The sequence below is a fragment of the Amorphotheca resinae genome (assembly GCF_003019875.1).
Source record: "Amorphotheca resinae ATCC 22711 unplaced genomic scaffold M430scaffold_2, whole genome shotgun sequence".
Lineage (NCBI taxonomy): Eukaryota > Fungi > Ascomycota > Leotiomycetes > Helotiales > Amorphothecaceae > Amorphotheca > Amorphotheca resinae.
The window spans coordinates 1,154,006-1,181,917 of NW_020194472.1; the positions used below are offsets into that span (position 1 = coordinate 1,154,006).

The following is a 27,912-nucleotide window of genomic DNA, read 5'->3' on the forward strand; positions in this document are numbered from 1 at the left end:
GAACAATGCGAGGTAGAAAAAGCAAGCAGATATGAAGCAAACAAAGAATGCTGAATACTATTATCACTGCGAGAATGATATATGATCAGTCGATTCCCCGATCAGTTCTTCTGCACTCATCACCTACCTCATCACTACCACCGAAGTCATAAAACTACTCAAGATGGCGGCGGCGACCAGCGACGAGAAACTCTGCATGGCAATCATCAACAACTCTACCATCACAAATATTGATTGGAAAGGCGTGGCGGCCGAGCTAGAGATGGACAAGATCAACTCGGTGCAGAAAAGATGGCAGCGCTTCCGGAAAGCGAAATTCGGGACGATGACTGGTCCTGAGAAATCCGAGAGCGGAAATCCTGGGAAGAGTATCAAAGGAGAGACGGGAAAGGGAAAGGAAGTCAAGAAGCGGGTAATGCAGGAAGAAGCTGAGGGAGAGTATGGGGGGAGGAGACGGAAGAAGAAAGTTGGGGATGAGAAAGAGCGCGAGATGTCCGGATCGGGTGTGAAGGACAAGAGAGAGGAGAAGTGGATTGTTGATGATGATGGTGATGATGATGATGGTCTTGGAACGCGAGGGTATCAGGAAGAAAAGGATGACGATGAAGACGCAGCTTGAGGCTCTGTGTTTTGAAAAGGATCTCTTGATGAATGGACGTTATGGTGATTCAGGGACGACGTTCGGGTGGGCGGGCGCTAATATAAAGATATTTTCGCCCTATTTAGCCACAACATTATATGTGCCAAAGCCCCTATTCACACCTTCACACACAACCAACAATGAATGTTGATGAATCAAGACTTTCTGAGGTGAGCACTTTTATAATGGCTCAATGTCCCTAATCCAAACTCGAGGCTTTTACTTCCTATAACTAGCAATCTTCCCAAACGTATCCGCCATTCCCCAAATGCCACACCGCAAGCAAGTCAGCTGCACGATCTGGCTATGATCTACAAACAGATTAACGTCGATGCCAAATTCCCTAATATACCAATTAAAGACCGGCGGATCCGCCGCCTCAAACATGACTTTCTCCATGGGCAAATCCTTCAAGATCGACTGGATGACATCCGTGCGCCACGTCCTGACATTTTCCGTGATGCCCTCAGACTCAATCATCATGCGCTCCACGCCCGCATCGATGAACTGCTTTCCGAGGTTCACGATCTTGGACGGGTCGCTGGTGCCGGCCTCTTCGAGCGCCGAAGCTTCTGTGTCGCCGCCAGCGCCGAATTGGATCCCTAGTTCGGGCTTGGCTTTCAGGCCGTAGCTGTGCACGCGCTCGACAAGCCGTAACCAGTCGTCGGGGGGGAAGGATAGGAACCCGCTCGAGAGCTCGACGACGTCAAATCTGGGCTCTTTTTAGAACTGCTCCCATATGTCAGCGGGGGACAATACGTACCCGACATCTTTGCACTTCTGAAGATAGCGGTCAACGACCGTCATGACATCTGGATGCGTAAGAAGATGTTCCATGAAGCCACCCTATAGCATTCCAATCAGCTCAACAAAGGCATACTATTTACAAGAACAGGTTATCTTACTGTCGAAACATAGACATCATTCTGATGCGCGATCTCAATCAACTCCGTCAACGACTTCTCCGGCATCAGCGAGAACGAGCCGCCCGCGAACTTCAAGCCGTCCACGTGATGGCCCATGATATCCATCACGTCCTGCAAGTGTCGTTTTCCGTAGGCGGAATAGTAGGGCCCGCGGATCTCCGTCACGCCATGCTTCCTCGGTTTGGGAGTGCGCGGGTTGGCGCGGATGAAGCCTAAGCCGTTGTCTTTGTCTTGCAAGAGGTATTCGGCTTGTGATGTCTGTGTGGAGAGGAATCGCACGGGACTTCCCACGTGGGTAGTAGGGAGGTTTGCTTTGAACAAGTTCTTGGCTGGTGAACGTGCTGCTGTTGTGCGCAGAGGATTCATAGTGAGATGTGGGGTTGATGTGATCAGTTTGATCAGATACAACGTGTTACTAGACACGACTCGGACTGATCCAATTTACGAACACTATACAGAGAAACTGATGTAAGGGAGATGCGAAGAAATCAGAGAGAGAGGCACCCAGGTATATCACTATCCACGGTCCAGGAAACCAGACATGCCATATATCATATATCATGTGAATCATGATGTAAAGTAGCACAGGAGATGTGCTCACACAGCCAATGCTGCTTCAACAGTAGAGTGGAGTAGTATGGGGAAATCTGTAAATCAGATTTCATCGATACATCTTCATTGGTAGTTGAGCAATCGATCGCAGTCAGGTTCACCTGTCGATGTCCATGACATCACTCTGATGAATTCAGGGGCCACAAAATTCACATGCAGCACGTGACTGCCAACTGAATGACCTGTTTTTGTGAACTTGCGGATCGGCTCATTTAAGGTATCTTTATAGATTATCATAATCTGTATTTACAGCAGTGGCGATAATTACTGCCTGATGGTGCTCTAGATGTTGAGAGAAGTTCACTGTTCAAAAAGGGGCGGCAAAGTTAACCGACCTCCTGTCAATCCAACGGATCGTTTCCCGGTCCTGGTTGGATCTAAATTTACATTTACATTTCATACTAATAAAGTTAAAGACACTTGTAATTCCTTTATAGTTCCTTATATCATCTAGCGCCCCTGCTACGGTTTCCCCCCGGGTTTAGCGACCCTCTTCTTCGGGCAAGGACCTGTACAAGAGCTGAGAGGGGACGCAAGTTGGTGGTCAATCGCAAGATTAGATTCTAATATTAAACGCCGCTTATTGATATAATATACGCCATTTTCACCTTAGTTTGAACCCGCCAGTAACCAGTTTTTGAAACACTCCATGTCGGTCGTACTTCTTGCTCACAGCTAGCAGTTTCGCTTTGACAGTCGGTCCATACGAACTAATAGGGTCTTGGCCTGTGGTTGCGTGGTTGAGGTCTATATACCGATTCCAGGTACCCAAGGCTTTCGCCGCCGCTGTGATATCACCAATCAACTCGTTCGCAGAAGTAGTCACGAGCGTGCTGTCATTGGCCTGACTCCACGTTGCTGCGAGCTCCACGATGATAAAGGAACCACTTGGTGCTGATGTGGGCAAGCCAAGGCTGTTACCAAGGCCAGTAGTCTTGGATAACACTGCATTGTTGATGGGCTGAGTAGTGATGGTCCACACGATTCCAGATACGTTGGCGATATCAGCACAGCTAGTATTCCATAAATCGAATACCGTCTGCAGGGTTTGGACGTCGTTCTCGATTGTAATTGAGGCCAGAATTTGACTATATTTCAGAAAAGGATATGTTAGTACAAAAAAAGTAGCTCCCTGGTTTTTACTCAAAAGATACAGAGGGAAGGGGAGCGTACTAGAAACCCCCTGGCGAACTAGCATCAAGTGCAATGGAGGTGTTGGACAGAGTAGTAATAGCCATGGTGTTTTCCATCTGTGGCTGAATTGCTGTGAAGTTTTGGAAGGCTGGTGGATTAACCACAGGCGCCGCGTACACGGGTGCATTGACTATAGCGCCACCAAAGCCAGCAGTGTATCCAAAGGTCTGCATCATCGACGCGTTTTGATCAAAGTTCGGAGCGGAGATAAAGTCACTGAACGCCTGTATATTCTGGGCCACAGTGCTCACGGGATAGATGATATTGCCTGCCCATATAGGACCCAGTGCAAACGTTCGATATGTGATTTGCGTCACTATGCCAAAATTGTTGGATCCGCCCTTCAAAGCAACGAAAAGATCGGAATTCTCGACAGCATCGGCGGTGACAATGGACCCGTCAGCGAGAACCACTTCGAAGGATTCGACATTATCGCATGTGAACCCCTCGCGAGGTGCAAAGTAGAAAGTGCCACCTAAGAAACTCATTAGCCATTTCTTCTCTTCCCTTCTTACTGCCGTCTGGAAGATCCAACCGTAGTTGACTCTATATCAGTGGATCAACTAACCGCCCAGAGTAAGACCCCCTACACCAATACTAGATGACCTCCCGCCAGCGACTGCGAGGCCAAGAGGTTCCAGTTCGGCATAAACGTTCCCCCATCTCTGGCCAGGGCCGATGGTAACCAAGCTTTTGTCCGCGGAGAGCGTAATCTGATTCAAGGCAGCTAGGTCTATCGTGACACCTGTGGCCATATTCGCGCTCCCTGCGAAGGGAGTATGGCCACCACTTCGAACGGCAAATTTGCAGAAGCCTAGGGTTGTGAGAGTCTTCACGGCCAGTGAGACTTCTGGAGCCGTTGTGGGTGATACAACACATGAAGGAGTAACATGCACTTCTTGCTGAGACCAATAGGACTGCAATGAAGTGCTGTACACCGTGCTATCGGGGTACGAAACCAGTCTGGGCATCACTGCGGAGAGAGCCCAGCACTATTTCGAAACAATAAAACATTAGCATCTATTTTGCTAGGTTCTACTTCAAGCAACGCGACAATACCGTAGACAAGGAGTTGCGGAATAGCAGGAATAATAAAGGGGACGTATTGCAAAAGGCAGAAGACACTCACGCATAGGTTCAGGTTTATGGCAACCATTGTTGCAGACTTGCAGTCAACGGGCAAGGCGGAGAAAGTAGATAAATCTAGAAACAGAAGACGGATCAGAGAGGAGGAGATCAAGGATGTATTCTTGTGACGACTGATGTGCAAGAAGGGGAGTACTGTAGCAGACGGTGCAGATAATATCATAATAAGTAGAAGGACATGTATTCACATTCCAGGGTCCATCCCGTCAACATCCCCTCCAGGTGCCTAGGCCTGGCGGAGAAGGATCCCCGGACCTTCGAGAAGGCGTCCAAACTTCCCGTCTTGCTTCGAAGGATCATGTCCCCTGCACACGATGAGGCTGTTTATTTGTTGTTGATGAAGCAAATCCTGGGATGCATGTGGCGCGCACGTGGCACACTCGTGCTCGGTGGTCAGTCCCGAATCCCGAGCCGAGCCTCTCCCCTGATTGTCCTGGAGCGTACCCTCTACACGCAACAATGATTTGGCATCCCGCGCAATTGCTATCAGCAAGGGTAAGGTCTACAGTAATCACTGTACCCTGTACCGCAGAGAAATAAGCTTTGCTAAGATGAGGCGGTATGAAGAAATTTCTCGTCTCATTCATACGCTGTAGATCACGGAAGTTACTTGCTCCCTGGGCTGGTTTTAGCTAGACCTAGCAATACTTGGAGTTGAATGACTTACCAATATATTGTCTCCATTATGACTGTCACGTCGAGATTAGAAAGGTCTAGTTTCCATTGCACTCTCCAGAGCATGAATAAGGCATGCCGTATCACTTCTTTCAAAATTGCTTCTCATGGCCACGATCTCAGCTTCCACTTATGACAGCCACAGTTTTAGATGCAGATATCATTGGTCTCAAATATCCAAATAAACAAAGAGCCAGTCTTCGAAGGAAGGAATTTTGAAAGACCTCAAAATTCACATCAGATGATTTCCATAGGCGACCTCGTGGCAGGAATATGATGCATTCCACTAAGAGATTAGTGCTGAGTGAGCCGGATTTTGTTCGTGAGACATGCATACGCGGGCTGGCATACTCCAAAGCTCATTACATTTATCCTACGTAAAGTACGATTACTACTACGCTGCGCTCATAATCCAAATATCTCGGGAGGCGTGGAAAGAAGGGAGAGGATGTTTGCCTGTCCCTTTTATTTTGCCTGTCCCTTTTCTCTATATAAGCATCACATAAGGCAAAATAGCATTTCAATAAAAGTTCCATTGTAAGACGCCACTAATCATCAGAACTCTATCACAATACTAGCTGACAAGCCTTCGCAGCCACTTTAGCTTTCTATCCTATCGGATATACCTAGCTCAAATATCTAGCTTTCTAGGCTTGAGTCTCACCATAAGATCCGGGCCCATACTTGCCATGACACCCAATGATGGACTCTCCTCTTGCGCGAGCGGAAAGGGTTGCGGTCCCTCCAACTCCAGATCAAAACGATGAAGAGCCACGGACACAAATATTGTGATAAATTGCTTAGCCATATGGCGTCCTGGACACATGGTAGAACCTCCTCCAAAATATCGCAAGCTTGGACTCCGGTTAAGAGAGGGATTCTTGAGGAACCGGTCGGCTTTGAATTCGTGGGCGTCGTCACCAAACGCTCCCTTGTCATAATGCAACTGGCGGAAGGGTATCATAACTCGATTGCCCTTGCGGAGTAGCTTCCCATTGAGGTCCGTATCTCGTGTAAGGAAGCGGATGGATGCAGCAGATGCTGCAGTACGGAGCGTTTCGTGCCAGATGGAATCCATCAGCTCACAGTTATTGCTGAGATAGGCAAAATCAAGTGTGCCATCGTTTGAAAATGCTTGCTTTGTTTCCTCACGGAGTTTCTCTGCGAGTCCAGGGGTATAAATGACATGTGCAAGCACCCAGAAAACGGTCCTTCGGATATTTGTGTTGAGACTAAATTTGGAATGAGCCAGTGCCATTGAAGTCAAGGATGTACTAGACTGACTTACCCCCAGTATACGGTCATCATGAGTATGCTGATGTCTTCTGAGTTGAGACCTAGTTGTCTCATCTCAGTTTCCATGGTCCTGACGAAGAATGTATCCTCACTAGCCCTTTCTTCCATAGGGACATCAAAATGTCTCTGGAGAGCGTGGCATATTTTATCCTTGGCTGCTAGCATATCCCTGCAGAACATAGGCGGATACTGCAAGAGTAACTGCCACGATATATCATCGAATTCCAAAAAGTCCCGTACGAGATTTGGTTCCCTCTGTCCAAGTTTCTTTCCAAAAAAGGCTTCTTGGCCAGCAGACGTTGTCATATCAGAGCAAAACTTCATGAGCGGTATAACAACGTCGTTCCCACGAAGTGCCGTATACGATCGCTCTTCAGCTATAACGTCGGCCACAAGGTGCTTGTCAAACCAGCCAGAGAGCTTGGTGCCAAGAATTTTCAGATTTTCCCCTGGGAACAGCTGATGTATGTGGATGTCGCGAGATAATAATGCGAGACATTTGTTCTGGGGGTTTGGGAATCCAGACTTGGTGTCGGATAGTGGCGTGTACATACGTTTTACCACGCTTTCTGTTGAGCCCAATGTCCTCATTGTCGCTTGAAGATATATATCGAACGAGAGGGATTCAGTGTTCCGATAGGCTTCGCCGACGTCCTTGGGATTTGTCAATATATACGACTTGACGCCCAATGTTGTTATCACAAATGGTTCTCGGTTTGGGCCCGCTATATATTGTCTGCATAAAAATCGTCAATATCTGCAAAGTTTCTGTGTATCAAGAGTGTCTACTTTCCTCCCATAAGTCAGGAGCCGATGTGGGTGAGACAGGAAACCATAGGCATGGCCTTGTCTGGGAGTGAGTGCTTGTTGCTGATGCGTTTCGAGTTCTCTAACACTTACCGAAATCTGTATAACAGTTAATATTTTTGTGTGAAAGGATAATTAGGAATGGAATTTCTCTTACATGGTATCCAGTACGGGACCTCCTTTGGATCCTGTGGATAGAATCTCGGAATTATGGTAAATTTCAAGATTCTCCATGACAGCCAAACTGAGGCCAGTATACAAAACTGCAGAAGTCCAGATCGATTTTCGAAGCTCGCTCGTACAGTTTCCAAAATATCATATCCTAACATTCTGGAGGGCTTCTTTTCTAGTCTATTACCCTGTAGGCATCAATTGCTCCTGGAGTATATCGTGATGTAGTAGAATCACCCAAGATGGTGAGCTTGATATCAATATGCTTTTCTTTTGGCAGGAAATGGACGCTAAGACGACAGCTTCGAAGATGAAGCGGCTATGCACGCATTTGAACAGTTGATCAATCAACATGTAACACCAAATTCTGCAGGGTTGGAGCCTGGCGCTTGGGGTCGATGTTCAAGATCATCATATCACGAATCAGGCCAGCTTCAGCTCCAGCTCCAGCTTCAGCCAGAGCAAGTACAATTTGCATGTGTTCCAACTTCCCTTGCATTATGCAAGGGAACACAAGAACATGGCCCAGCAGTGACCTCTATTCCCTGTTGTTGGATAAAGAGTCTCGGCCTAAAGACAAAGCATCTCATGCTGAGGGACGGAGAATCACTGCGCCTCGATAGCGCATCTTATCAAGGAAGACTTGCCGCTCAGCCGCATAGCGCAGGTAAGGTAGCATTGGCAGCTGGTAGGTAATGGAGCATTGGAGGTTGGTTGGTTGCCAAGGTGTCTGTAGAATCTCGTGACGTGTGTCTAGCTACCTCATGCACCTCGTCCCTGTATTACTGTCGGCGGTAAATTGACCTCTCTGGTCTCGATCGGCTTTAATATTTGAATGCAACCAATTCTGTGTTCACTAGTCAAGGGCTGAACTCAACTATTCTCTATTTTCATCTCGTCATCTCAGAGGCATATACCCATGATGAATTCAAATGATTCCTCTCTAAGATACGCGGTAACGCTATTAAATCAAAATGCATTTACCTTTTGGTCTCTCCTTTTAGGTCTCAGCTGGTTGTCCTGGTATTTCATCAAGTTCACAGTCATTCCGCTGTTGAGACCCAATGAGCCAAAGGAACTTCCTTATTTTGTACCATGTAAGCTCTCCGTTGAATTTGCCTGCTGGTCCCTAGTTGACTCTGATAGTTCTTGGTATGTGTTTTCATCGTCGGGAGAGACATCACATATTCTGGCAAATCGACTAAGTGGTTGACTTAGGATCAGCCATTGCATTCCATAAAGACTCTCATGCTGTAATGAACAATGGCAGGTAAGTTACTCCACTCCCTAAAAATCTCAAATTAAACCACTCACAAGATATTCTTCCAGAAAGTACAGCACCGCCCGTCAACCATTTGCCTTGGTGCTCGGTGGCCAGAAATTCTACATTCTGACCAATCCAAAGGATGTTACAGAATGTTACAAGAATCTCAAAACTTTGTCGTTCGATTTATTTGTAAAGGAACTCATGTTGAATTGTGGCAGTTCAACATCATGTGTCGAAAAGATGTGCCAGGAACCCCCTCCTTATCAAGATGGAGCCACAACGTCACCCCTGAATCCGGCAGCAAAGTCTATTGCTCGGGTAGGTGTTGACTTTCATCATATCCAGTTGCATCCAGGACCGGACTCGAAAGTCAATGACTTGACCGATTCACTTACGAAATACGTCGATAAATGCCTTACCTGGGACAAAGTACGAGCTGAACCTCACTATGTGCTACGAGATTCATCTCCTGGTGTTGAGGTATCACTCATGAAACTGTGTGGAAAGGTTCTCATCGAGGCTGCTACAGTGTCTTATTTTGGGGAATCATTCCTGGAAATTGACCCGGACCTACTCAATGTTTTTTACGAGTTTGACGAGGGCATGTGGCAGTTACTGTACAATTACCCGCGCTTTATGTGTAAGGACCTGCATGCTGCCAAAGATAGATTGGTCAATAATCTTGCGACGCATTTTCGGCTTCCTCGGTCACAAAGATCTGGGGAGGCATGGTTTACCAAATCTCTCGAAGACGAGCAGAGACGAATCGGTCTGACTGAGGAGGAAATGGGATCAACAGTTTTGATCATTTACTTTGCGTAAGTATATAGCCACTCCATCGTTTGTTGGACAGATAGTGACAGTAACCAGCCTCAATGCAAACACATATAAGTGGGCCTTTTGGATATTCTCCTACCTTCTGCACGATCCTCAACTCATGGAGCCTATCCGCGCAGAGATCGTGGGAACTATGCCAGATGGGAAGCTCAACATGAAGTCTCTTCTCGAAGAGTGCCCGCGCTTCAATTCGTTGCTGGACGAGATACTACGATTGAATTCAAATTCCTCCAGTGTTAGATATATCCTTGAAGACACCATTATCGCCGGAAAGACCTTTCGTAAAGGCAATCGAATCATGATGCCTTACCGCCAGCTCCACGAAAATGAAGAAGTGTATGGAGAGGATGTCTTGGCCTTTGACCCGGAGCGCTTTATGAAGGACAAGACACTTAGGCGTAGCCCCTGTTTCCGCCCTTTTGGTGGCGGTAGTACCTGGTGTCCGGGAAGGTTTGCTGCAAGGCAAGAAGCAGCAGCATTTGTTGCTTTCGCCATGTATCGGTTTGACATTTCTCTGGTCAAGAATCCAGATGGATCTGCTCAAGCTTTTCCGAGGCTGGAGAGTGCAAAGCCTTCGTTTGGGATGATGGGGGTTGTTGGAAAAGACGATTTAAGAGTGAGAGTGTGTCCGAGATTCTAGTATATAGGGGAGTTACGGAATTGTTTAGACTATTCTACGACTTTGGACTTCTCGTTACAAATTTATACAATTGCACAATGTACTGGTTGGTTTTAGCTGGGTGGTTACCAGTGCTTGAGATACAATACTGGCTGGTTTACAAAGCTAGTGGTTTGGACTCTATCAAATTCCAATTGCGCCTGGTCCAACGTAAGCACGTGTAGCCTCGAGACCTGGTTTAATATCTATACGGAGAGCGTGCATCCAAAGCAGTGCCAGTTGCAGAGTAGCATGACCACATGAACCCCGCCAGCCAATACCCTCGAACGCTATCACCACTCCTTCCCGTGATGTTTTCTCCTTTTGCCCAACTGTGTTACTTGCATTCGCGTAAAAGGGAGGGGTATAAAAGTAAGCAGAGGGATGATTTCCGGTCTCATTCGGGTACCGCAGCGTCAGCGTAGCACGCAGATTTAACCGCTGCTACTCGTTGCCATGTTTCATTGGCCCTCACCCCGAGGAAGCCAACCCGACCTACCAGCACTCTGCGCAACCCATCTACACTGCAACATACCTAATCAATACCTTACTTGCACTCCATATTGTGCCACGCGCACACATGTCGTGTTCATGCAGATGGAGGGCATGGATCAGCTCTTCAGACTTACTCGGAGCTACTCCGGGATAGATTGTCTCTCGATGGCAGTCCAGGCTTACTCACATCCATATTGTGCAAACGGTCAAGGTGCCAGTCTTCCCTAGCTCTGTACGGGGTAATGTAGTCACGACTCCACGAGGAGGGTCGCAGTTGCAGCCCTTCGACACTTTGGCAGTTGAAGTCTCTGCCGATCTGAATCCTGAATCATGATGGTTGATTAGCCTTCGAAGTCATAACCTCGTCAGGCAGACCACCCCACTGGACGAAACTCCCAGAGGTACACTTTCACTTCTCTTTGATCACAATACTGCTCTTTGATACCCAGCGCATTGAGAATCCTCCAACTCCTCTGTTCTGAAGAACAATGGCGAGCGCGCTCCCTCCAGGCGCCGACTTGAACCTCATTCCAGCCGGCTATCCACCACCTGGAGTGACACCAAACTTCATCAATCCACCGTCTTTGGCACCAGCAACAATTGGCGTCTTTAGCACTCTCATAACTCTTGCTATTCTTGCAATTGTTGCTCGAATTACGTTCAATTTTGGCTCTACACGCCGGCTTGGCTCCGACGACAGTGAGTCCTTGAACACTTCCTCAATCGATTCCGTTGTTGACGGTTTCTAACGAACCTTCCCAGTATGCGCCATCTTTGCACTCGTATTCTCGATTGCACAATCATCCATAGTCTTATCAAGTGGGTAAATCATCTGCTCGTGTTAAAACCCCTTGCTCATATTCTCGCAGTTTCAAGAACAGAGCGTCACCAATGGGATATACCTCTGGCTTGGTATGATGCCACCTATTTCAAGGTGAATCTAGCAATGGCATACTAGGAAAAGACCCACGAACTAATTTGTGGTTCAGAAAGTCTACGCCCAAAACTTCCTTGCATGGCCCGCCATTTTCCTAGCGAAGGTTGCGATTCTGCTGTTATATCGACGCATTTTCCGGGTCAAGGCATACATGAGGATATCGATTTGGATTGGTATCGTCTGGGCGCTCCTCACTTACCTGCCCAACCCCTTCGTCATCAGCTATTACTGCGCTCCTCACATTGGGGAGCAATGGGACCTCACAGTAGGCATTAGGTGTGGTGATCCTCTCAAGTGGGAGATTGCGTCAGCTGCCATGTCCATCATGCTGGATATCTTCATCTTGATCCTTCCGATTCCGGTGATTATGGGATTACATCTCACAAGACGTACACGGGTTGGCGTCCTCTTTGTTTTCCTAACAGCAACCTTGTAAGTTGCTACTCTCGCTTTAACCTTGGGCATGAGCTAACAATCTTACTTCAGTGCTGTTGTTTGCGCGGTTTTGACGCTGGTTTATCGAGTCCAGATCTTCTTAGATCATACGGGCGATGCCGCTTGGAAAACGGCACAGTTGTACATCTGCAAGTAAGTTTTTGTTTCCTCCTCTCTTCTAGATTCTGTCACTGATCATCCAAGTGGCGCGGAAAATTACACAGCTATCATCGTGGGCTGCGTACCAGGAATCTCCTCATTCTTCAAGATCTACGTTGCCGAATCAAAATTATACACAAGTATCGCCGACAGTCTACTCTCTCGAAAAAACGGCCGATCGACCAACTCCTCCAAGAAAAGCGCCGGATCACTATCCACCAGCTTCAGAACAAAGGGGCGATATGGACCGGCGACCTTCGGAGGGTTACCATACCAGAATGACCCTGGGTTCGGGGATAGCTCTACATCGCATCTTCAGGGATACCATGAGTTGAAGGGCGGTAAGGTCATTACCAACGTCTCTCGCATGGATGGACACCATCACCACAATAGTTTTGGGGAGGAGGGCGGTATCACGAGATCGGTTGGCATTGAGCAGAGCTCTAGTCACAGTACCATTGCTTCCTAGGCTTGAGGAGGCGATGGAACGATGGAAATATTATTGAGGAAACACTTGGCCGGCTTTTTTGTCTCCGCTTTCTCTAAGGTATGAAAGAGGACGATACGCCGATTCTTGAAATAAGTACCAAAAAGCGGGGTTAGGGAATTGCAAAGGGATGTGTTCAAGCAGTATCTATGCTATGGTACTTGTGTAATTCAAGACACTTTCAGGACTTGCCAAACCTCATGATGCGCAATACTTCGTCTTTGAAAGACAAAAAGAGTTGATACCGTTCTACTGACTTTACTACGCCGCAGAAAATGATTGACATGTTTTCTATCATAGAATGCACTATGCATCCAATGAGGATTCGAACTTCAAATTCAATGATTCGAGTACTGATATCCGAATCCGGATCTGTTCATGAAGTTATTACTCCAAAGGATAAAGTCTAATCAAAACCCTTGATGAGAGATTGCGAGCTATGCTCCGGCACTTGCTCTTTTCTACTACCGTCGTTGGCTGCGCCCTAACACTAAGAGGGCCGGGGTTCCTGCTGTCAGCAATATACCTTGCTCTCTTGATGCGCGATTATTGGTTGTAAAACGGGGCGCGGAAGAAGATGGCGATCATCGCTTGTGAAGGGGTCGAGGATGTTGGAGTTGGAGGCTTCAGGGGTTCAGTTCAGGGGTCCATGTGGAGACGCGATTGCTGCGCAGACGTCAAGGAAGCTCGAATTGAACTCAGTTGCTGGATTTTGTCTGAGGTGCATTCCTGAGTCTGCGTATGCCATTGGACCATGGGTAGCTGCGTAACTGTGTTTGTTGGTGGTTGAGGGAGCCCAGGGCAGGCGAGAGACACGAGAGACACCTTGACACAGGGTCACCACAACCAACGGTTACCAACACCAACACGGTACACCACGACGGCCTCATGAAAGAAAAAGAGCAGTTGCTGTGCTCACAATCTTCTGCCTTTCCCATCATCTCCCTCCATCAACAAACATGGCATCAGATAGCGATTTGGGCGTCGTCCTCGTCGTCGGCGGCTGCGGCTACCTAGGATCCAATATAGTCCAGCTCTTGAGCTCCCAATCGACCTGCACCGCGATCCATGTCATGAGTCGAAACCCGACGCAGAACCTCCACCCCAACGTCACCTACCACTCCGGCGACATCGCCAACGCCCAAGAAGTCTCTTCACTCCTCTCCTCCATCAGTCCCCGCGTGATTATCCACACCGCATCCCCCAAATACACGGCCTCCGAAACACTCCTCCGCAGTACAAACCTCACCGGCACTCGGGTGCTGCTCAAATGCGCCGCCGCGAGCCCCAGCGTGCGCGCTTTCGTGTATACTGGCACTGATTCCGCGATCGTGCAAGCGCCAGGCGTCAAGTTGACTGAGGAACTAGCGCAACTATACACGGAAAAGAGCCCGGTCAACGCCTACGCCAAGACGAAAGCGATAGCCGATTGTGAGGTGCGGGCCGCCAACGCGCCGTCTACGTTGAGCACGGCCGTGATCCGCATCCCCGGCCTATACGGCGAGAATGACGATAATTGTATGGGAGCACTCTTGAACACCGTGAAGAAGGGTCAGCATAAGGTGCAGGTCGGGGAGAACAAACGGCGCTTTGAATTCGTGTATGTGGAGAAGGCGTGTATGGCGCATGTCTTGGCTGCTAAGGCGCTGCTGGCTGAAGAAGCTACGGATTCCAAGGATGATGATGCGTCGAAGAAGGGGAGGGTTGGTGGGGAGGCTTTCTTTGTCTCGGATGGTGTAAGTTTACCTTATTTCGACTTTGCGCGCAAAGTGTACGCGTTTGCGGGACACCCGGTCGCGGAGAATGAGATCAAGGTTATGCCGCATTGGCTGGTGCTAGGCTTTGCGGTTCTGGGCGAATGGTTGTATTGGGTTTTTACATTCGGTACGAAAACTCCGGAGGTTAGGAAGCTGGGCATTCAGTATTTGGCTGGTGGGTGTGAGTGGGATATCAGCAAGGCGAAGGAGAGATTGGGATATGAGCCGGTGGCTGATCAGGATGCGGTGTTGAAGAGGGTTGCGGAGCATGAAGCGAAGCGCTTGGGAATATAGATAGGGGTTGATTAACTAACAGCGAGATGGCTTCACTTAGACATTCCCTTCAACAATTCCGAATTAGCTACATCAATTGCAAACCAATCCAAGGGATCTAAACAAACGCCATTACGACAAAGGAAAGACTGGTCTATAGATATTCTCCCTCCCCCTCTGCGAAATTTATGTCTTTGTCTTCGTCTTTGGCCTCACCAAGAGAACAACACTGGGCTTAGGAATAACAGCCGAACGCCACTGCATCGATCTCGCCGTCTTACTTTCCGGGAGCACGATATCATACTCCGTAATCAGGTGCGCAACAACCAGCTTCAGGACCACGGTAGCATAGAATCTCCCCGGGCAGAGAATCCTCCCCGCTCCCCACACCAGCCAAGAATCAGAGCTATCCGTTAATCCCGTCTTCGTGGTGGTGTTTGCTGAAGCGGAATCGCGATTGACAGCTTCGCCGACGGAGCGGAATGCGTTGAAGGTTAGAGGGTCTGCGAAATTGGCCGGGTCGCGCATCATGGATCGGTGAGGGACGCAGATCCAATCGCCGGGTGCGAGGGATAAGCCGCCGGAAATGGTGAATGGTTGGAGAACCTCTCTTCGGATGCCAGCTGTATTGGATGAAATATTTAGTTTTTTTCAAACTTGATGAGGCGTATTTCTTTCTATATAGGTGGAATTCGTGAAAACTTACTGCTTTCGAAAGCACTCAAGCGTGCGGATTCCTTCAGGAAACTATCAAGGAGTGGGAGTCCTTGTGAATCTCGTGCGAATTCAGCAAATGAGGGGCCTTCGACTTCCTCTCGGAGCGGCTCGATGTACTCTGGATGGGAATACAAATCAAGCAGAGCGTAGGTCGTAGCCTGGGATAATGTTAGGATATCGCAAGTATTGTAGATTCGAAATACGTACTATTGATAAGGTATGAACTGAGCCATACCATATTGCCATTATCTCCCCTACCAGTCTCTCTGCTGTCCAATTGGCACGTTTGGGGGAAGTGTCAATCAACCACTGGATACCGTCACTCTGTATATCTGATCAGAAAATCACTCTAGATGTCTTGCTTCATAGGATAACTTACTGCTTTTTCTGACCCGCAAGTCTCATTTTGATCTAAGCGTCGCCTGACGACTTCAATGAGAAAGTTGTACAGTGTAGTCGAAGATCGATATCTTCGTGTCGCACACCACGCGAAAATCCTTAAAATGGATGTTAACTACTGGATCAATTTGTCTTAGCGGAGTATGTACTTACGATGCAATACGACTTGGGAGTATTCTCAGTATTTCTGCAGCAATAAAACAATCTTGCGGAAAGGAGAGTGCTGCGTCTAAAAACACTTGATTATTTGCTATGAAACTGTTAGTAATTGAAGATAAGATGTAAGATCCTGATGCATACATAGCTCCGGGCCAAAGAAAACTATCGCATTGCATTTTGTCACTAACTTTTCCGTGACGGAAAGGACAGGAGTCCGGAAATAGCCTATTGCTCGTTCTATGTCAGAAAAAGCTCCCATTAAATAATCATGGTTATACATATACTATGCTCACCATTGACCAACTTGCACTTCTTCAATTCAGCCTGGAACTGATCTTTGATGCTTGACTTCAAATTTGGAAGCAAATCGGGTAATTTTGAGGTTAAGAGCGTGCGCAGAGCCCGCACAAATCCTACTCCCTCAATACCTCTCTGATCCTTCCACACAAATCCGTGCATAGTATATTTGGGTTGAAGGAACTATTACTTTTAGTCAGTCCTGTTGCTGATTTTGAACTTTGGGTTTGAAATCTTACGTCTTTGGCAACGGCATGGAGAGAGAGTATATGATTCGGAGCAGCATTGATTTCTCGAATATGCTGCCGAGATGTGACCATGACATTCTTCTTCCCGGGTGTGTTGATAATGAACGGCTCTCCATTTGACTGTGTAGTCTATTACAACTCTGTTCAACGCAAGGATGGAGAATCACTTACCTTGAGATAACCTTCATGTATCATGTCCGCACCACGAAAGAGGTATATGAAAGGATTAAGTTTGGTCCTAGTGATACTAATGATACCACTAGCGAAGGATAGCCATGCTTTCTACAACATGTTGTTAGTTGAAACTCGAGATCTAAGATGACCAGGGACCAATGTCTTACTCGAAATCTGAAGATGGATAAACGGGATAGATACGCAATTGAAAGAGCAAAGACAGTCGCTACCAGACCGTACGAGAGTTCTCCAAGTATGGGCATTGTCTCATTTGGGAAGTTGAGTGCTAGAGCTGATCAAGGAAAACAATAAGTGGTTGATCCGCCAAGGCTGTTGCTGTATGAAGATCGAGGTTCTGAAAGCCGATCTGGGACTGCCATGTCTTTTGGGCACAGACCAGCGGGGCCTTACAGAGGATAATAGCTGGTGCGTGGAAGAGCTGAAGAGAGGCTGTCCAAGGAAGTGTCTCCTGAGTTCTGTTCTGAGAAGCCAAGTGTTGGTGCCGCACACCAACATTATTGAGCTGGAAACTGCCGGCTGGGGTGTAAGAACCTGAGCTGGTGAACGGCCACCAACAGGAAAGGCGATACAACCTATCTGACCGATTAAATGTAACGGGAATGCCCGTTGACACGGTTGCTTATTTGGCCAGTGCAAGCTTGCAAACCTTCATTGTTGGTGATTGAAAACCTACAGTGCATGAGTGGCGAGACTTGGAGGTAACGGTATGATAGGCGTACTATCCCTGGAGATCTGACATCGGAAGTAAGCAGGGTTCATACTATCTTGGGGATGCTAACATACCTACAGCAGTACTTTTATTTGAGATTTGTACCTACTAGTTGTACGCAACAGAATAATATCCCGATCTGGTTTAAGTCTGGATCCCAGAGTGACCTGAGAGCTCTTGGTTTTCGCTCGGGGGATATGGTGATATCGGGTGATGGAGCTGATAGCCATCAAAGAAAGCAGCTTCGCGTTCAAATATTTCTGCTCTGGTCAAAGCTATCTGCCCTGAATACACTTTTCTTTCTGTCTTCAGCATTACATTGTGTTGAAAGCTCTACAGACTGAATCTACATCAGGTACTGGATAACCAAGTCAAGATGAATAGTTCAACCATTCTCTCATCAACCGATGGATATGGGTCCAACGCGACTGTGTTATCACTCGCCGTGATAGCATGCAGCGTTATGCTCTTGAGTCAAGTACTTGGAACCCGGCCAGATACTAAGGAACCACGCTTCATTTCGTCCAAAATACCATATATCGGACATACCTTGGGCATTCTGCAGCATAAGATGAGATACTATACAATATTAAGGCGAGTGAATGTCTTTGAACTTGAATGATCAATGTTAACATAACACACAGCGGCAAATATCACCATGATATCTTCACCTTACCAATGTTTGGTGGCCGATTATATATCGTGACCGCTCCCGACCTTGTCGCCCCTATCCAACGACACTACAAGGCACTATCATTTTGGTTCCTAGAAGGAGCGTTTACAGTCAAGTTAGGTGCTCTCAGTAAGCATGCGGCCAAACTTCTCACGGAAAATGCGGCCGGAAGAGAAGTTGGTAACAGTTTGGTGGTTGATGGAATGAAAGAAACACACGCAGCCATGATCGCTGGACTGGACTCGATGAATCAAACGGCTGTTGATATTATTGGAGCCCGAATGGATCAACTGGAAGCAGAAGCCGCCACAGAAGTTGACTTGTGGAAATGGGTGGACAGCAATGTTTCTCTTATGACCTCTGGGGCCGTATACGGGCCTATGAATCCCTACCGTGACCCAGAACTCGCGCGAGGGCTAAGGTGAAGTCCTCTGATACCCATCTTTCCATAGAGCTTTTACTGACGTATTCAGAGCATTTTCCGAAGACAGCACGATGCTCCTCGCTGGGGTTTTCCCCAGCATTCTTGCCCCAAAAGGGTACGCCGGACGTGAAAGTATTGTCAGAGGGTTTCAAAATTACTTTGCAGCTGGGGGCCACGAATCTGGCTCGGAGCTTATCAAAGCTCGAGTTAAATCTCTAACTGAATACGGCATACCCCCTGAAGACATTGCGCGTTTTGAAGCGGTTAATGGGTTTGGTATTCTCATCAATACTCTTCCCACAGCGTTCTGGTCTGTCTATCATGTCTTTTCGAATCCCGAAACCCTCGCCTCAGTTCGGGAGCTTACTCTACCATTGCTGTCTACAACCACAACGGACAGCGGTGCTCCGCTGTACACCCTCGATGTCCGACAGATCAGAGAGATTCCACTCCTGGTCTCGATATTACACGAGTCACTTCGCTATCACTCTTCAGGGGCTGCAGCAAGAATGGTAATGGAGGATTTTACACTCGACGACAAATATCTCCTGAAGAAAGATTCCATGCTACTAGTACCAAACCGGGAGATACATTTTCACAAAGAGACCTGGGGTGAAACCGTCGACACATTCGATGCTTCTAGATTCATGAAAACACAAGTCGGAGGCAGGAAGCCACCATCTGGTGCATTCAGGGGTTTTGGATCAGGGGTGAATCTATGTCCTGGTAAGAACTTTGCGACAACGGAGATCCTGGCGGTAGTAGCAATGATGGTTCTCAGATTCGATATCACACCAATATCGGGTAGTTGGAAGTATCCAGGTGACGATGGAAACAACATGTCAACCGTTATCTGTGCACCGAAGGATCCTGTGCCTGTCAAAATCAGGCCAAGACAAGGTTTGGAAGGGGGAACATGGGTGTTCAAAGCTAGTAATTAGTTCATAAATTGTCTGATTTTAAGCCGAATTAATTCTGTTGATGAATATGATACTGATTTTTCCATTTCTGTCAAATATGTTCCATTATCATTGGTTGGTTCGGACTTTGACCTGTAGTTGGAAGTTTTCCCTCCCTCCTTCTCAATACAATTCATCCTGCTTTGATTGAGGCGCAGTGCAGGCCAGACCTCATGTAAGGGTTGACAGCAAAGTGCCGGCGGGGGCTAGACTGCTAGTTGGTGATCATAGGAAAATGCGCCACGGGCTGCTCAGTGCTTTCAGCTAAGCATTCGAGATGAGAATATGATACATACGTATATGCAGTCAGCGTCGTCTCCGCGCTTATGAGAGCTCTGCAGGTCGGGGCACACAATCGCGGATTCATGGCGCGTATAGTAGCAACAAGTTGAAGCGCCGCTGATGTGCAGGAGATCTGCAGGATAGAATCACACCCCGCTCAGGTCGATGGCTTGCTGATGCAGGTCATGGCAGAGGCCTATACAACGTAAGACTAGCAGGGGCAAGTGCCAGGTTTTCCGGAGTCTGGCATAGCAGCACACTACAGTGCATGGTTGGCATGTTTAGTGGTCGCTACAGGTCATGGGCGCTGAAAATCAGGCCTTGTAAGCCTGTGGTCCACTGATCTTACAGTGAAATTTGGTTGGTATCCGGTACCTGAGCGGGGCCATGGCGTTGAACCCTGCCAGCCTTACAACTTCTTGTCGTGAGCTCCCTATACGGTGCTGATTTACGTCAGTGGATCATACAGGGAAAACGCTCTCTTTCATATTCAAAAACTCTCAAGGTCAGAGTCCGTTCGTTTCTGCCACATTTCCGCTACATGTAACTTAGAGGCCATTCTAGCTGTCAAGATGGTGTTATTTTGGTCCTGGGTGCTTGTTACTCTCCTTGCAATCAGTGACCTTTTGCTTGCAACACCCAATACTACGGCCTGTGCAGATACCGTGAGTTGAATTTCTTGCTTTTACTTCTACCGTATATACAAAGAAGTCGCTGATATCTACTAGTGTGCCTCCTTGAGCCATATACTTGGAGAAAAAGTGGTATTTCCAGGAACCAGCAACTTCACCCAATCAATTGGGACATATTACTCTGCACAGGAAGCCGAACTAACACCCTCGTGTGTTGTTCTTCCCTCTTCTGCTGAAGATGTATCACTTTTTATCAAGAAATTATCTTCGGTGAATCGTGCGGGATATGACCCAGGATATCCATCCTGCCCATTTGCCATCAAGGGAGGTGGTCATGCGCCTAGTACTGGAGCTGCGAATATCAATAGGGGCATCACACTTCATTTGGGTGCTTTGAGACAAGTATCGTTGAATAGTGATAAGAGTGTTATATCCTTAGGCGGCGGATCTCACTGGGGCGATGCCTACGATGTCTTGACCCCATTGGGTCTTTCAGTGGCTGGAGGACGGAACGGAGATGTTGGCGTGGCGGGACTGTTAACTGGAGGTTAGTTTTTTTCTATCCTGTGCTTTAAGACAACACAATTCTTTATAGATGCAAATGAAATAGCCAATTCTAATGTGATTAGGTGGCATATCTTTCTTCACAGCAAGAACTGGCTTCTCATGTGACAACGTAAAAAACTTCGAGGTTGTTCTGGCAGATGGTAGCATTGTTTCTGCCAATGCCAAAATGAACCGTGGACTCTGGAAAGCACTTAGAGGTGGATCCAACAACTTCGGAGTCGTTGTTCGTTTTGACATACCCACATTTCCCCAGTCCAACTATCTAGGCGGTTCAGTCACGTTCCTGGTATCATCTTTCGAGGCACAAATCAATGCCTTCACAAACCTGACCGCCGCAGAGGTTTTCGATCCGTATATGTCTGTCATATTGACATTCTTCTGGAGTCCTCAATACGGCTTCCTCATCTCGAATAACCTAGCCCACACAAGCAGCAACTCATCAACCAGCAATCCTCCTGCCAGCATTCAACCTTTCTTAAACATACAGCCGCAACTATTCAGCACCATGCGCACATCAAACGTATCCGATTTTATCAACGAGCTCACACAATCCGGTGCTCCGCTCGATGGTTTACGGAATTCCTATGCCACCACAACATTCCAAGCCAACGCCTCGTTCATGACCGAGATCTTCCACTTTTGGAATAGCACTATGGCTGCATTAACTACGCTCCCTAGTCTCGCCAGCGCCGGTATGACTTTCGAGCCAATCCCCACGGCTATAACGAGCAAATCTGAAAGGCTAGGTGGTAACTCCCTCGGGCTCGATGCTCGGGATGGCAATCTGGTGTTGCTCCAGATTAGTCTCACTTGGACTTCTGCAGCTGATGATAAGACTATGATGATGGCCAGCGAGAAATTGAATAATAGGATTGATGCTGCGGCTAAGTCATGGGGTGTTTTTAACAGGTGGAAATATCTGAATTATGCAGCCCCTTACCAGGAAGTTATTGAGGGGTATGGCACTATTAGTAAATCACACCTGAGGGCTATGAGTAAAGTGTATGATCCACTAGGGTTCTTTCAGAAGGTTGTGCCAGGGGGTTTCAAGTTATTTACTTAGGATGTTAAGGGGTTGAAGTAAAAGTGTCAAAACTGAATAGGTAGGAAATGTTTAATGTATCAGTTGAACATACGGATAACAACTGAATACCTGAGCGTGAGATCTTAGACGATCATATTATCTCTACCTATGTGTGGGTACTGAGGGGGTACCAAGATATATAGATAGATAAATATATATAGCAGGGGCAACTGTTAATCGACTTACTATACAGTAACCTTTTACGGTTTATTTCTCATTGTATTAAACTCTGTTAAATTAAAACCAACTATCACACTGTCCCCTGTACCTGTTGACTCGTCTAACTCTGGGTCGAAGAACCCTATGTCCGCTGGTCTCTATTTGTTACTGATGGCTAGCTGCTCCCGAGGTACTAGTTCCCTGCTCGTCATGTTTTGGTCGATTTCCACCTTGCTGGTTGAAGAACTAAAGGATTTATAGGGGCAAGAAGTGGGTAGATGGATGGAAAGAAGGTTTGGAAGGTTGTATTTACCAAGGAGGAATGGAATGGGATGTAATGGAACGAATTGGATTGTTTCGCTATTTTATGTATGTATATATAAGGTATATAAGGTATAGATAGGGGGAAAGAGGGATGGGAGGGAGAGATGAGCGCTATATCCGGACCCCTATGTACCTATGCTATGCTATCTACCTAGGCTGTGTTGATGTGAAATGCGATCCTGCTTTCCTCGATATCCAATTATATCCTCCGCTAACACTACTTTTCAGTCCTCCCCTCTCCCTGCCCTTCCGTACACTACAAAACACTAGTAACCCACTCCCATAGCCCCACCGTCTCCGACTCGGTCGTCTGCCAGCTACGGCTGATGTAGAAAGCCAGACCACCGATGATGCCGAGACTACTGACGACCTGGAGCACGAACCATCCCTTCCTCTTCAGGTCTTCGTTGAGCTGCAGGAGACCGAGCGGATCGTGCGGGTTCATGGCTTCATAACCAGAGCTGTTCCGCTTGAGGGAGTATGTCGATGCCAGGTCTTTGTAGGCTGGATGTTGGGTCGGACGAGCCCGGGAGAGAGGCACGATGGTCCCATCTTGGACGCACTCACCGAGTCGTTCGGTCAGCCAGATCGCTCTCTCGCTCTTTGCTAGATTTTCGAATCTGGCGCGCTCGTTGGCGAGACTACGTTGGAGGTCTGCAGCCCAGTTGGCCAGTCGGACTTGAGCAATGCGCTCTTCTCGCTGCGTGTGGTCTGTGATCCTTGCTAGTGCGTAACTCGTGGTTGCGCCCACTGGCGCTGTAAGGATTTGAGATGATGACGACTGGGAGAGTGATCGGTGGAGAGGGGTTCTATCTAGAGTAGACGACGAACTCCGCCACTGCACGAACTTCTTGGCTGCTGAATGCCGGAGCCACGACACGGTGTCGCGTTCGAAGATTTGCGAGACGAGATACGAGAGTTCAGATGGTAGGAGGGGTTGGACGTAATCCGGAGACATAAGGAGGGAGGCATCCATGGTGTCGAGGTCTTTGGACGCGCTTGTGGATATTGCATAGGGAGCTACCGGATGAGGGGATTCTTCAAAGTTCGGATTGAGGACGAATGGTCGGATGGAGGAGGTTTGAAGGGTGCTATTGATGTTTTCCTTGAGGGAGGAGAGGTCTTCAGGGGATAGGAGATCAGAGCGGGATATGATCGGGATGACGTTGGTTAACTGTGACAGGCGGCGGAGGTATTCGATGTCCACTGGTTTTACCCCTGTAGTCTGTTAGTGAAATCTCACAGGCATGGACGTAGACCTACTCTGGGCAAATACATAGAAGACCAGGTCAACCTGAGATCCACCATTTCCACCGAGCATGCTTATCATTTCTGAGTCGCTCATATCCTGCGTCGACACCGCTTTCTGTAGATGAGATTGGATATATTCCACGACCGACGTGATCGTTTCAAGGCACTGTGCTGTTAGCAATGAAAGAAGAAGCATTTGGCATACTCACAGAAGTCTTGTTCCCATATCCCGGGGTATCAACAAAGCACAGATTCCTCTCCAAAACTGAATCACCCATGCTCTTCCTCCTCCGCAATATCCGACTCTCTTCCAAATCCGACCACCAGGCCGGATATGCCTTGGTGCTCGCATATATCTCCGTGATCTGAGATGTAGCCTGCAGGTCTGTACTGCCACTCCTGGATTTCGACTTCGAGCTCTTTCTCCTATCCGGGATCGATATCGTCGTGGAAGTCAGAGGGTCGACATGAACGATATCCTCACAGGTCTGCACGATCGCCTTGATCAATGAAGTCTTTCCCACACCTATTAGTTGTTAGCTAGCCCCAAGCCACAAGTCATCATCAAACATACCAGAATCACCAGCGATCAGGACTTTGAGTCTCCCTATGTTCTTTCCCCTCTCCGTGAATGGCCGTCGACTAGGCATCTTGAGACTCGGCATAACGAGCTGGGGCGCGCTCCCACTATCAATCAACCCTGCCCCCAAATCTCGTTCCTCATCCCCACTGGAAACGATAGCCTGGCTCGCCGCATCCTCCTCGAACGAACCAGCGTCCGAATTTCGTCGTGAATCAGGACTACTCATGAGTGAAGGCGGGGCTGGGGAGCCGAGAGACAGGGGTGTAAATGGTCTGGAGATCGAGGTTTGTGAGGAACGGCGCGGAGGGAACGGGGAGACGCTGCCACTGATATCATTCCATGGGGAATCTGGAGTATCATCTCCCGTTTGCCTCAATGTACTTTGTCCCGGGTTCTTCCTCCAGTTATGACGTGCGTTCCGCGGATGGGACTCGTGGTCGTCGTTATCGGGAGATAAGGAGCCTATCGTGGACTCGAGGCTCTCAACACCGTACGTGCTGTTCTTGAGCTCGCGATGCTTGGGGTGCGGAGCGGGAGCTGGCGGAGAGTCTCCGATGGATTTCTCGTCAGTGAGAAAGTAGGTCATCTGTGGTGGTTGGCTTCGTGGTGCAAGTGGTGTTCCGGTGTTATCAGTGAAGTTGGGCGTCCGAGACGACCCGGTGAAGGTATCATCACCAGGTAGAGGACGCATGCTGGCGGAGGCGAACGTCACAGATGCAGATAAACTGTTGACGAAGGAAGAAAATCAGGTTCCGATCATCTCCAGGGGAAAATGTAAAAGGGAATCTTTGGCACAAACGTTGAGGTTATCCAGAAGCCACCTTCGTAGCGTGTGCGTGAGCATGAGGTACCCCGCGCTGCGGCCTATGCTGTTTCTGGCTGATCGCATCAGTTCATGCCTCAGGCTGGATATCACCTGTCTGTCGCTGAGGCAGTCACCTGATACCACAGTCACCTGACTCACCGCTTCTCAAGCGAGACCTCCAGATCCCGTGCCTGTTTCTATTTTTACGCCCTTTACCTAATCCGCCGCCACAACCAATCCCAATCCCCTAGGCGCCCGCACAGCCACCAATGGATGATGCCGGCCACTCTTCCCATCCGCCTGCGCCAACGTCGATCCTCTTCTGCTGCTTCTATTGAGCCCGCTTCCCCTCCATCGTTGCACCGCGAGAAGCACCCAACTTGCTACACTCTCTTCACCACGGCTTCACTGCACGCTTCTACAGACGCGTTGGCTATTCTCGAGAATATCTGTACGCCCGCCTCGCTTTTGTGGAATCCACAGCACACATCGCAACGACGTCCCTTGCTAACGCCACCGCTTCGTCCTTTTTCTGCCCACGAAACACAGACCCCGCGCTCTTTAGCAAGCAGGATCAGCTTACGGGTTTTCGCTACAGAGGGGAATACAGCAGAGATGGATAAGAGACATCCGAGTTCGTTCCAGCAACTGGAGAAGCTGGGAGAGGGTACCTACGCTACGGTATGATTCCTGCTACCTCACCTTGAAACCTCTCTATCGCACCCAATGTTTGACCAGCCAGCTGACAAAAGTAGGTTTTCAAAGGACGCAACCGGCAAACGGGTGAACTTGTAGCCCTCAAAGAAATCCACCTCGATTCCGAAGAGGGGACACCCAGCACCGCCATCCGTGAAATCTCCCTGATGAAGGAGTTGAAGCACGAGAACATAGTCTCCCTCCACGATGTCATCCACACCGAGAACAAACTCATGCTCGTTTTCGAATACATGGACAAAGATCTGAAGAAGTACATGGATACACAAGGCGACCGTGGCGCCCTCAACCCGGTTACCATCAAGTCATTTATGCACCAGTTGCTGCGGGGCATCGAGTTCTGCCACACGAACAGAGTCTTGCATAGGGATCTGAAGCCCCAGAATCTGCTCATCAATAATAAGGGCCAACTCAAACTGGCAGATTTCGGTCTTGCCCGTGCATTCGGAATTCCCGTCAATACGTTCTCTAACGAGGTGGTCACGCTGTGGTACAGAGCCCCGGATGTGCTGCTTGGGTCAAGAACGTACAATACAAGCATCGATATCTGGTCAGCCGGCTGCATCATGGCAGAGATGTACACTGGCCGTCCTCTCTTCCCCGGCACGACAAACGAAGATCAACTGGTGCGCATCTTCCGCATCATGGGCACGCCCTCGGAACGTTCATGGCCGGGAATCTCGCAATACTCGGAGTACAAGCAGAACTTCTCCATGTACGCTACTCAAGATCTGAGAGTGATCCTGCCGCAGATTGATCCATCTGGCATTGATCTGCTGCAGAGGATGTTGCAGTTGAGACCCGAGTTGCGGATCAGTGCTGCCGACGCGCTGAATCACCCATGGTTCAACGATCTGCAGGGCGTGGGCCAGATGGCACACAGGCAGCAACAGGTTCAGGTCGGTCAACAGCTACCGCTGAGCCAGGCACAGAGGCAGTATGCTCAGCAGGGAGTGGTTGCGCCGGGCTACGAGGGGTATTAAATTCGAGTTGCAAGGAAGAGTGAGGTGGAGGGAGGTGTAGCGGAGTCGTGGAGTGAGTTGAGGAGTTCGTGATACCTGATGCATTGCAAGGCGTTTGAGGGTGGATGACATGGGCTGAAGGGATAACTGCGATGGATAGAGAGAATCAATTCAATGAAATGATTATGCACATTGCATTTTCAGTCCGAGCCAAAATTCCCATCCTGATATGAAAAAAGAAATCGCCCTAGCTCCAGGGCCCTATGTAAGACAACACCACCCAAACCAGGAAGGATACAAGTTACAACGGCCGAGCCGAGACGGAACCATCTTTCCTCCTCCGAGTAATCTTCTAGAAAAAAGAAAAAAGAGGAAGAAAGAAAAAGGGGGGGTAGAAGGACACTAAATTCGAGAGTAGAAATCGGCGGTCTGGAAAAGCTCTTGAGGCCAATCGGAGATTTTCTTTTCCCCTTGCGCAGGTTGGTTGATTTTGTGGGTTTTGAGGTTGGGGGGGATTGGGAAGAGGAGAGGAGAGAGGAGGGCGTTAGGTGTGTTGGGTTTGAACTTTGGGGGCTTTTGTGGAATAGAGAGAGAGAGAGACAGGAGGGGGATATGTATGTAAGGTATACTGCGTAAAGGGTACAGAGGAGAGAGAGAAGATGAACTTCACTTTATATCACATCCCCTTCCTCTCCTCTCCCCTCTTTACCCAATCCCAATATCCAGCACTATCTAACAGACACCTAGGTCCAACACATAAAAAAATATCTACCTGACTCGTCCCTCCCCTTCACGACGTGCAACAAAAACAAAACACTTCCTCCCTCTCCTCTCTCCGCGGCACAGCATCATCAAGATATTTCTCGCTTATTACACCCAACCCCTACCTCCCCCCCCCCCCCGGGCTACGAGATCAGCGCTACCCTTGCAAAAGATTCCCAATTAAATTGCGAGAGTCACGGAAGGATATACACGCGATACCGCTCTTCTCGATCTG

The 27,912-nt window shown here is 48.3% G+C and overlaps 12 protein-coding genes across 12 annotated transcripts; 7 read left to right on the top strand and 5 right to left on the bottom strand.

Moving 5' to 3' along the window:
• The first annotated feature begins 152 nt into the window (after window positions 1–152).
• Window positions 153–688, top strand: M430DRAFT_201426 (hypothetical protein). The gene has a single exon (XM_024864229.1). It carries the CDS (start codon window positions 164–166, stop codon window positions 617–619), a length of 456 nt encoding a protein of 151 aa, XP_024723973.1. The 5' UTR covers window positions 153–163; the 3' UTR covers window positions 620–688.
• Window positions 689–837: 149 nt separating this feature from the next.
• On the bottom strand, window positions 838–2,107 carry M430DRAFT_115014 (hypothetical protein). The gene is made up of 3 exons (XM_024861578.1): window positions 1,546–2,107; window positions 1,404–1,486; window positions 838–1,352 (listed from the first exon to the last, which is right to left on the bottom strand). The coding sequence occupies exons 1-3, from the start codon at window positions 1,930–1,932 to the stop codon at window positions 860–862; spliced, it is 963 nt and encodes a 320-aa protein (XP_024723974.1). The 5' UTR covers window positions 1,933–2,107; the 3' UTR covers window positions 838–859.
• Window positions 2,108–2,718: 611 nt separating this feature from the next.
• On the bottom strand, window positions 2,719–4,528 carry M430DRAFT_56143 (hypothetical protein; the record flags this gene model as incomplete). The annotated part of the gene is made up of 4 exons (XM_024868587.1): window positions 2,719–3,266; window positions 3,352–3,847; window positions 3,941–4,364; window positions 4,502–4,528. The coding sequence occupies 4 exons, from the start codon at window positions 4,526–4,528 to the stop codon at window positions 2,783–2,785; spliced, it is 1,431 nt and encodes a 476-aa protein (XP_024723975.1). The 3' UTR covers window positions 2,719–2,782.
• Window positions 4,529–5,785: 1,257 nt separating this feature from the next.
• Window positions 5,786–7,745, bottom strand: M430DRAFT_133763 (hypothetical protein). The gene is made up of 5 exons (XM_024862314.1): window positions 7,454–7,745; window positions 7,390–7,395; window positions 7,283–7,334; window positions 6,482–7,225; window positions 5,786–6,425 (listed from the first exon to the last, which is right to left on the bottom strand). Exons 1-5 carry the CDS (start codon window positions 7,623–7,625, stop codon window positions 5,825–5,827), a joined length of 1,575 nt encoding a protein of 524 aa, XP_024723976.1. The 5' UTR covers window positions 7,626–7,745; the 3' UTR covers window positions 5,786–5,824.
• A 978-nt stretch (window positions 7,746–8,723) lies between these two features.
• On the top strand, window positions 8,724–10,211 carry M430DRAFT_25187 (hypothetical protein; the record flags this gene model as incomplete). The annotated part of the gene is made up of 3 exons (XM_024865200.1): window positions 8,724–8,737; window positions 8,797–9,552; window positions 9,605–10,211. 3 exons carry the CDS (start codon window positions 8,724–8,726, stop codon window positions 10,209–10,211), a joined length of 1,377 nt encoding a protein of 458 aa, XP_024723977.1.
• Window positions 10,212–10,941: 730 nt separating this feature from the next.
• On the top strand, window positions 10,942–12,951 carry M430DRAFT_56146 (hypothetical protein). The gene is made up of 6 exons (XM_024868588.1): window positions 10,942–11,423; window positions 11,487–11,543; window positions 11,594–11,658; window positions 11,714–12,093; window positions 12,148–12,249; window positions 12,301–12,951. Exons 1-6 carry the CDS (start codon window positions 11,213–11,215, stop codon window positions 12,722–12,724), a joined length of 1,239 nt encoding a protein of 412 aa, XP_024723978.1. The 5' UTR covers window positions 10,942–11,212; the 3' UTR covers window positions 12,725–12,951.
• A 777-nt stretch (window positions 12,952–13,728) lies between these two features.
• Window positions 13,729–14,766, top strand: M430DRAFT_70573 (hypothetical protein; the record flags this gene model as incomplete). Its single annotated transcript, XM_024869499.1, has 1 exon — window positions 13,729–14,766. A coding segment is annotated over one exon (1,038 nt), but the record flags the coding sequence as incomplete, so codon positions are not given.
• Window positions 14,767–14,958: 192 nt separating this feature from the next.
• M430DRAFT_47846 (hypothetical protein) lies at window positions 14,959–17,029 on the bottom strand (the record flags this gene model as incomplete). Its single annotated transcript, XM_024867960.1, has 10 exons — window positions 14,959–15,395; window positions 15,479–15,647; window positions 15,697–15,813; window positions 15,869–15,986; window positions 16,042–16,138; window positions 16,189–16,234; window positions 16,456–16,527; window positions 16,584–16,712; window positions 16,764–16,874; window positions 16,934–17,029. The coding sequence occupies 10 exons, from the start codon at window positions 17,027–17,029 to the stop codon at window positions 14,959–14,961; spliced, it is 1,392 nt and encodes a 463-aa protein (XP_024723980.1).
• Window positions 17,030–17,900: 871 nt separating this feature from the next.
• Window positions 17,901–19,557, top strand: M430DRAFT_272759 (hypothetical protein). Its single transcript, XM_024865565.1, has 3 exons — window positions 17,901–18,090; window positions 18,141–18,590; window positions 18,643–19,557. The coding sequence occupies exons 1-3, from the start codon at window positions 17,960–17,962 to the stop codon at window positions 19,532–19,534; spliced, it is 1,473 nt and encodes a 490-aa protein (XP_024723981.1). The 5' UTR covers window positions 17,901–17,959; the 3' UTR covers window positions 19,535–19,557.
• Window positions 19,558–20,406: 849 nt separating this feature from the next.
• On the top strand, window positions 20,407–22,096 carry M430DRAFT_63947 (hypothetical protein; the record flags this gene model as incomplete). The annotated part of the gene is made up of 3 exons (XM_024869083.1): window positions 20,407–20,499; window positions 20,563–21,013; window positions 21,096–22,096. 3 exons carry the CDS (start codon window positions 20,407–20,409, stop codon window positions 22,094–22,096), a joined length of 1,545 nt encoding a protein of 514 aa, XP_024723982.1.
• Window positions 22,097–22,605: 509 nt separating this feature from the next.
• M430DRAFT_133774 (hypothetical protein) lies at window positions 22,606–25,238 on the bottom strand. Its single transcript, XM_024862315.1, has 4 exons — window positions 24,426–25,238; window positions 24,061–24,377; window positions 23,864–24,017; window positions 22,606–23,818 (listed from the first exon to the last, which is right to left on the bottom strand). The coding sequence occupies exons 1-4, from the start codon at window positions 25,123–25,125 to the stop codon at window positions 22,857–22,859; spliced, it is 2,133 nt and encodes a 710-aa protein (XP_024723983.1). The 5' UTR covers window positions 25,126–25,238; the 3' UTR covers window positions 22,606–22,856.
• Window positions 25,239–25,580: 342 nt separating this feature from the next.
• M430DRAFT_115032 (hypothetical protein) lies at window positions 25,581–27,037 on the top strand. Its single transcript, XM_024861579.1, has 2 exons — window positions 25,581–25,920; window positions 25,995–27,037. The coding sequence occupies exons 1-2, from the start codon at window positions 25,855–25,857 to the stop codon at window positions 26,934–26,936; spliced, it is 1,008 nt and encodes a 335-aa protein (XP_024723984.1). The 5' UTR covers window positions 25,581–25,854; the 3' UTR covers window positions 26,937–27,037.
• The last annotated feature ends 875 nt before the right edge of the window (window positions 27,038–27,912 follow it).

Bases quoted from the DNA above. Each gene is read 5' to 3' on its own strand.
- M430DRAFT_201426 (XM_024864229.1), top strand. From the start codon at position 164: ATGGCGGCGGCGACCAGCGACGAGAAACTCTGCATGGCAATCATCAAC.
- M430DRAFT_115014 (XM_024861578.1), bottom strand. From the start codon at position 1,932: ATGAATCCTCTGCGCACAACAGCAGCACGTTCACCAGCCAAGAACTTG. The intron at 1,487-1,545 runs GTAAGATAACCT...GGAATGCTATAG, and splicing joins ATGATGTCTATGTTTCGACA to GGTGGCTTCATGGAACATCT. The intron at 1,353-1,403 runs GTACGTATTGTC...AAAAGAGCCCAG, and splicing joins CAGAAGTGCAAAGATGTCGG to ATTTGACGTCGTCGAGCTCT.
- M430DRAFT_133763 (XM_024862314.1), bottom strand. From the start codon at position 7,625: ATGTTAGGATATGATATTTTGGAAACTGTACGAGCGAGCTTCGAAAAT. The intron at 7,226-7,282 runs GAAAGTAGACAC...ATTTTTATGCAG, and splicing joins CGGCTCCTGACTTATGGGAG to ACAATATATAGCGGGCCCAA. The intron at 6,426-6,481 runs GTAAGTCAGTCT...TTCCAAATTTAG, and splicing joins ATGATGACCGTATACTGGGG to TCTCAACACAAATATCCGAA.
- M430DRAFT_56146 (XM_024868588.1), top strand. From the start codon at position 11,213: ATGGCGAGCGCGCTCCCTCCAGGCGCCGACTTGAACCTCATTCCAGCC. The intron at 11,659-11,713 runs GTGAATCTAGCA...TTTGTGGTTCAG, and splicing joins ATGATGCCACCTATTTCAAG to AAAGTCTACGCCCAAAACTT. The intron at 12,094-12,147 runs GTAAGTTGCTAC...ATCTTACTTCAG, and splicing joins GTTTTCCTAACAGCAACCTT to TGCTGTTGTTTGCGCGGTTT.
- M430DRAFT_272759 (XM_024865565.1), top strand. From the start codon at position 17,960: ATGCTCTTGAGTCAAGTACTTGGAACCCGGCCAGATACTAAGGAACCA. The intron at 18,091-18,140 runs GCGAGTGAATGT...CATAACACACAG, and splicing joins AGATACTATACAATATTAAG to CGGCAAATATCACCATGATA. The intron at 18,591-18,642 runs GTGAAGTCCTCT...TGACGTATTCAG, and splicing joins GAACTCGCGCGAGGGCTAAG to AGCATTTTCCGAAGACAGCA.
- M430DRAFT_133774 (XM_024862315.1), bottom strand. From the start codon at position 25,125: ATGCGTCCTCTACCTGGTGATGATACCTTCACCGGGTCGTCTCGGACG. The intron at 24,378-24,425 runs GTATGTTTGATG...AACAACTAATAG, and splicing joins CCTGATCGCTGGTGATTCTG to GTGTGGGAAAGACTTCATTG. The intron at 23,819-23,863 runs GTAGGTCTACGT...AACAGACTACAG, and splicing joins CTTCTATGTATTTGCCCAGA to GGGTAAAACCAGTGGACATC.
- M430DRAFT_115032 (XM_024861579.1), top strand. From the start codon at position 25,855: ATGGATAAGAGACATCCGAGTTCGTTCCAGCAACTGGAGAAGCTGGGA. The intron at 25,921-25,994 runs GTATGATTCCTG...TGACAAAAGTAG, and splicing joins GAGAGGGTACCTACGCTACG to GTTTTCAAAGGACGCAACCG.